This window comes from Petaurus breviceps, unplaced genomic scaffold (genome assembly GCF_028583685.1).
Source record: "Petaurus breviceps papuanus isolate PSGF00001 unplaced genomic scaffold, PetGlider_PUasm1.0 351466, whole genome shotgun sequence".
Lineage (NCBI taxonomy): Eukaryota > Metazoa > Chordata > Mammalia > Diprotodontia > Petauridae > Petaurus > Petaurus breviceps.
The window spans coordinates 31,573-37,684 of record NW_027186276.1 but is presented as its reverse complement, the minus strand read 5'-3'; the positions used below and the strand labels follow the sequence as shown (position 1 = coordinate 37,684).

The 6,112-nt window shown below is 57.7% G+C and overlaps 1 protein-coding gene across 2 annotated transcripts in view; it reads right to left on the bottom strand.

The window, feature by feature from the left end:
* Window positions 1-542: 542 nt before the first annotated feature.
* Window positions 543-6,112, bottom strand: part of SYT3 (synaptotagmin 3) — a 9,681-nt gene continuing 4,111 nt past the window's right edge. For both annotated transcript variants that reach the window (XM_069097159.1, XM_069097160.1), the window contains exons 4-8: window positions 4,824-5,226; window positions 4,031-4,249; window positions 1,582-1,702; window positions 1,035-1,206; window positions 543-843 (exon numbers count right to left, since the gene is read on the bottom strand). In XM_069097159.1, coding sequence (XP_068953260.1) covers window positions 561-843; window positions 1,035-1,206; window positions 1,582-1,702; window positions 4,031-4,249; window positions 4,824-5,226 — 1,198 coding nt within the window. In that variant the 3' untranslated portion in view covers window positions 543-560. The remainder of the gene's footprint in view (window positions 844-1,034; window positions 1,207-1,581; window positions 1,703-4,030; window positions 4,250-4,823; window positions 5,227-6,112) is intronic.

The window sequence follows — 6,112 nt, the reverse complement described above, 5'->3', positions numbered from 1 at the left end:
GTCTCTCTTTCTGTCTCTCTCTGTCTCTTTTTCTGTCTCCTCTCTCTCTCTCTCATTCTCTCTGTCTCTGTCTCTCTCTGTCTCTCTATTTCTCTGTCTGTCTCTCCGTCTCTGTCTCTCTTTCTGTCTCTGTCTCCTCTCCCTCTCTCTCTCTCTCTCTCTCTCTCTCTCTCTCTCTCTCTCTCTCTCTCTCTCTCTCTCTCTCTCTGTCTTTCTCTGTCTCTCTCTCTTTATCTCTCTGTCTCTGTCTCCTCTCTCTCCCTCTATCTCTCTGTGTCTCTCTTTCTCTGCCTCTCCCTCTCTTTCTCTGTCTCTCTCTCTCTATGTCTCTTTCTCACCCCTCCACCCTGCAATCTGTCTATGTCTCTGTCTCTAGAAGTAGAGGAGGACTGGAATTGAGTGGGGGAGGAATGGGATGAGCTTGACAAGGGCTCTTCCCTTCCCTAGGCCTCAGTTTCCCCAGGGCTTTGAGATCCAGGGAGATCCTGCAGAGGTGATGAGCCATGAGGTGAGATTCAAAGGTCCTGGAGAATAGCAGGCTCCCTTTCCCTCTACAGGTCTCAGGCTCTGCTCCTGGGCGGTTTCAGCAGCATTGTTGGACCAGGGAGGGAAAGCCATTGGTGAGACCAGAGCCTTCCTTTGTGGATCAATGGGACAGGAGGGGGGTCAGTGAGCAGGTCAGGGCCTCCTTCACCCCTCCGGGGACCCACCTCCACCAGCTGATGCCAGTATTCTACAGGCTTTCGGGGATTGGCTAACATCTCTGCCCAGTGTTCTCGACCATGGGCGTCAGCTGCATCTGCCCCGACCCGGCACACACCAATGACCTCATTGTGACCAATGCTTTGATGGAAGTTGGACAAGGGGAGAAGGCAAGAGGGAGGGAGGGAGAAGAGAAAAGTATCTGTCAGTGGATGGTCCTAGCTAGGACTCTGCCCCTGACCCCCTTGGCCCCAGGTCCCCCATCCCCACTCTGCCTCTGGCCCAGGTCCCATCGACCCTAGGCCCCTTCCCCATTCCAAGCTCCTGCTTACCAGTCATAATCCACCACTGCAATACTCAGCCCCACAGCCTCCACACTCTCAGGGGCCACGTCAAACACCAGGGCCTCATTGTAAGTGGGGTTCAGTGTGTTCTTCTTTATGGAGGTCTTGCGTTTCTTTAGCCGCCGCCCCTCCGAGATCAGGGAGGCCTTCACATAGGGGTCTGGTGGTGGGAGGAGGGGGCAGGGAGAGCAGGGCCTCAGAGTCCCAGGGATTGGGGCCCCTATTCCTTGGCCATTCCTGGCCTCAGACTCCCAGGTCTCTCAGCCCCTACCCTGGCTGTCTCACCCTACAGGGATGTGGGTGTTCAGTCCCTTGTCCTTGGTTCCTTGTGGGCACTGAGTCTCCCGAGGGCCCAGATGTCTAAGCTCCTACCCTTCTCTCTAAGATCCAAACTTCCAGGAAATGTGACTTCTAGGCCTGCCCTGAAGTCCTTAGGGGAGGCATCTGCCACCCCCAAGCAGGGTCCCCCCTCAAGTGCCCAGGGTCCCTCAGGGCAGCTGAAGGTAGGGGGAACTAAGCAGGCCTTTCTAAGTACCTGAGAAGCCTGTGAGGTCCATAGCTTTGAGGTTGGAGGCCTTAATGATGGTTACGGTTAGACGCCCAGCCGTGGGGAGGTAGCACAACGAGAAATTCAGCTCCCCGAGGTCAGCCTTCTCCTGTGGGCCAGGATGCAGTCAGGCCAGCTGCCCTTCAGCCTCTCCTCCCCTCCCCTCCACTGTCTCTCTGTCTCTGTCTCTCTTTCTGTCTCTGTGTCCATTACACGGAGTCATAGACTGAGAGCTGTAGAGGGACCTCAGAGGGCTGGTCAGTGGGAGCCCTCCTCCTGAGGAGGCCGGAGACCCTCTCAAAGGGGAGCCCACCTGAGCACCAGATCCCATCTCCCCAGTGGCTGAGTGGAGCTCCTCAGCTCACCCTGGGCTCTCGTGGAGGGTCGGCCCATCCTTCTAGCACACAGGCACCCAAGCCCCGGTCATCTGGGGCCCCTCACATTCCCTTGGCCTGAGCATCTCTCAGAGCCATGGTCCTCTTCCCATTCACAAGGCCCTCATCACCCAGGGCCCAAGCTTCTGCCTCCAGTCAGCTCCCCAAGTGATTTCCTCATGGCCAGCCTTGGCTCAGTGAGGGGCTCCCTGTCATCTTCCCAGCTCCCTGGCTCAAACCTACCTTCCCTAATGCCCTTCCTCCAGGCTGGTCTTTCTGCAGCTGCACACATGATTCCTCATCTCCCATCTCTGTGCCTTTGCAGGTCCCTCCAAAGCTGGGATGCACCCCTTTTACCTCTGCCTCTTAGCACCAGAATTACCTTCAAAGCTCAGCTGAAAGGCACCTTCTCTATGAAACCTTTGCCCATTTCAGCCCCCCCCCATCCAATGGTGCTGCCCCTTCCCAAAGAGAGTTAACTGGTATATATTCTGTGCAGACTTATGGCCCTGTCTCCCTGGACATCATGCAAGCTTCTTGAGGGCAGGAGGCATTCTGCTTCCAGCCCTTGTGTCCCCAGCCCTGAGGAGAATGCCTGCTGCACAGCTGGCACGTGGCAGGTGTCTGGGTAGGTTGACCAGAGGGGCTCAGGATAGCAGGGTACTCTCCTCACTTATCTGGGGGGGATTCTCCCACCAATGTCTCCTCCATCTGCATCTCTCTCCAGTTCTCTGTATCTCTCCCATCTGCCCTCTCCCTCCCCAGCTCTCTCTATATTTCTTCTGTCTCCCTTCCTCTCTATTACCCGCTTTCCCCATTTCAGTTCCTGCTCTTAGCTTTTTGATCCATTTAACAACCTGTCTCAATGCCAAGCCTGGTAAAGCCATGGCCACAGCCCCCTTCCCCCTGGGGACCCGTCAAATCCCATTTGTTCTTCAGGGAAGATGGGAAGAGCAGCCAAGGCCAAGGCCAAGGCTGGTGGGGTGAGGGGAGGTGAGAGAAAGCAGAGATCCAAGGCCCAGAGACAGAAGCAGGGACACAGACAGTCTGGGGCAAGGAGAGGCCGAGCTGAAGATGGGCCGGGAGCAGAAGAGACAGAGCTACCAGCGACAGAGACAGAGAAAGGCCCTGCCAGTGGGCTGGAGAAGGCTCCAGATCCACTGAGGAAAGGGGGAGGCTGGATGGTGTCAGAGAGTAAAGTCATAGGGACTTTGAGAGCCAGACAAGCAGGGCCCCAGGGCCCCACTAGGACTTGGGCCAGGGCCGGGTGTTGGAGGGATAGGGTGTCAGGGCCAAGGGGATGCCTGTTTGCCTTGGGTTGTCTGGACCTGGTGCATCTGGGTATAGAGAGCTTGGAAGGTCTGGATTTTTAGCACTAGAAGAGCTCATGGAGGTGGCTGAGACAGGTAAACTGAGGCCCGGAGACAGGAAGGGCTTGAAGGCCACCAGAGCTGGGGTTCAAGGCCAGGTTTCCTGATTCCTCATTTTCAGCATCACCCTGACATTCTCAGACACTGGGGCCAGGATGCCCAGAGGGAGGGCGAGGGGAAGTTTGCCTGGATGTCAGGGAGTGTGTGTGTGGGTGGGTGGGTGGGGGGGTCTGGGACACATGGGAATCATGAGAGTGAGAGGATGGGACATTAGGGGTGGTCCGAACACGGGGGGGAGGGGGGGGGGGAGGGGGGAAGGGCGGTGGGGGGACTCAACTTCCGATCTTCACGAAAGTTGGGGGGGGGGGGGGGGAGCATGAGAATATCTGGGAGGCCCCAAGAAGAAGTCAGGACACTGGGAAGTCAAGATTGGAAAGGGCAAGGTTCTGGGGGTCAGGACAGCGAGGGGCGAGAGTCAGAAGGTCGGCAGTCGAGACATCAAGAATACAACGTTTCTGGGAGTATCGAGGCCAGTGCAGAGGGCAGGGGGGGGGGGGGAGTCTGGAATAGTGGGGGAGGAGCTAGATCATCTGCCCAGTGTTAGAATCTTTCAAACTTGGAATTTAGAGGCTGGAAGATTGGGAGGCCAAGAGATCCAGAGGTGAGGACCAGGGTTCAAGCAGAGGGACTAACCGAGCCACCTTCGATGATGTCTCTCCAGAGGGGGCGGTCGGGGGGCTGCTCTGCCAGCTCTAAGAGGTTATCCAGCACCACTTGGCCGATGAGGTCATGTCTTGAGAATCGGTCAAAGTCATAAATACTAAAGTGCAGCTTCCTCTGGGCCAGCTCTGCCAGCGGCACAGAAAATTGGAAGGTCTCGTTGAACACGGGGTTCAGAGTCTTCCTGTGCACCTGGGGATGGTGGATGAGGGAGGGCAGCTCAGGACCAGCCTTCTGGTGCAGGCTGAGGCTTCCTGGGCCCACCCAGGGACCCGAAGCGGAGGGGAGCCATTAGCCATGAGGTCAGGCTCCCACGTCCAAACTTCAGCATTATAGCTAAGCACTGAAGAGTTGTGACCTCACTGGATCCCCATGACAGCCCTCAGAGGGAGGTGCAAGTATTTTCCCCATTTGGCAGAAAAAGAGACTGAGTGTCAGGGAGGTTTGTCAAATGGCCGTGCAGCTCCGTTGTGTCTAAGGTGGGCCATGAGCCCAGGCCTTCCTGACACCAAGTCCTGCCTCTCTCCTTTGCTCCATCCTCCCTCTCCAAGACCCAGATGGCCAATCCTCTGTCCTCCTCAGGTCTCCCTCCTCAGACCCCGGTGCCTGATGCCTCCCATTGCCCCCAGTTCTGTGAGGCACCTCAATGTGCAGGCCATCCCCTCCCTCTGTCACCAGGTTATCCAGGCCCTCAGTCCACCCACTTTGGGACCTAGACAGTGTAAGCCTCTTTCTCCTTAGGGGATCCCATCATCCCAACCCAGACCTTGGTCTGAAATTTTTTCTTGCGGTCCGGCAGCAGGTAGATCTTGACGTAGGGGTCAGAGAAGCCATTGGAGTCTTTGGCTGGCAGGTCAAGGGCTTGGAGGACCCGGACGACCAGCTGGTCAGAGCCGTAGAGGTAGCGCAGGGCGAAGCTGAAGCGTCCGGCCCCTGGCCCCCCACCTGGCCCTGCCCCTGCCCGCCGGCCCCCAGCCCCAGCCCCAGCCCCTGCCCCCTGGTACAGCTCAGGCTGGATCTGCCCAATGAGCCTCGCCTTCTCCTCTCCTGCAGGCAGGGGGAGAGGCAGGGCTGGAGCTGGGGGTCTATCCTCAGGCTCAGTCAGGCTTGGGGCTGGGGGCTGGGGGGTCAGGGGCTGCTGAGTGAGGGGCCGTGGAAGAGCTGGGTACCTGTGGGAGGATGAGGCAGAGAAAGGGTCAGGGAAGGGCTGGCCTCCTGACCCATCCCCCAACTGTGGGTCTCAAGTCAGAGAGACCCAGGGGGCTAGAGAGACCGAACGGGGGGCAGAGAGACCCAGGGGCAGCAGAGAGACCCTGGGGTGGCAGATAAATTGGGGGGCAGAGAGAGACCCGGGGGGCCAGAGAGATGGGGGAGGGGAGCAGAGGCTGGTCAGGATGGAGAGGTAAAGGCAAGAAGACAAAACCACAAGGAATCAGCAGACAGAGGGAAGGACCCAAGCACATAAAGAAACAAGGACATATACGTGCAAGGAGATGAAACAGGTCCAGAGGGTCAGAGAAAGATTGCATCAGGTAGACAGGGACAGAGGGATGCCAGAAAAGAACTAGGCAGGGAGACAGCCATAAGTGTGGAATCAAGGAGACCTGGGGGAGGGGGTGGAAAGAGAGAGAGAGAGGGAGGGAGGGAAAGAGGGGGACAGAGGGAGAGAGGGGGAGGGAGGGAGAGAGAGAGGGAGGGAGAGAGAGAGAGAAGAAAAGAGAGAGAGAGGTGAGGAGAGGGCAGAGAGGGAGGGGGAAAGAGGGAGGGGGAGAGAGGGGGAGGGAAGGAGGGAGGGAGAGAGAGGGGGGAGGAAGAGAGGGAGGAAAGTGAGAGGGGGAGGGAAAGAGAGGGGGAGGGAAGGGAGAGAGAGGTGAGGAGGTGGGAGAGATGGAGAAGTAGAAAGGGGGGAGAAGAGAGGTGAGGAGGTAGAGAGAGGGAGGGGGAGAGAGAGAATAAAGGAGGGAGGGAGGGAGAGAGGAAGGAGAGAGATAGAGGGGGAGGAGAGAAAGAGAGAGATAGAGGAAAGAGAGAGGAGAGAGGGGGATGGGAAAAAGA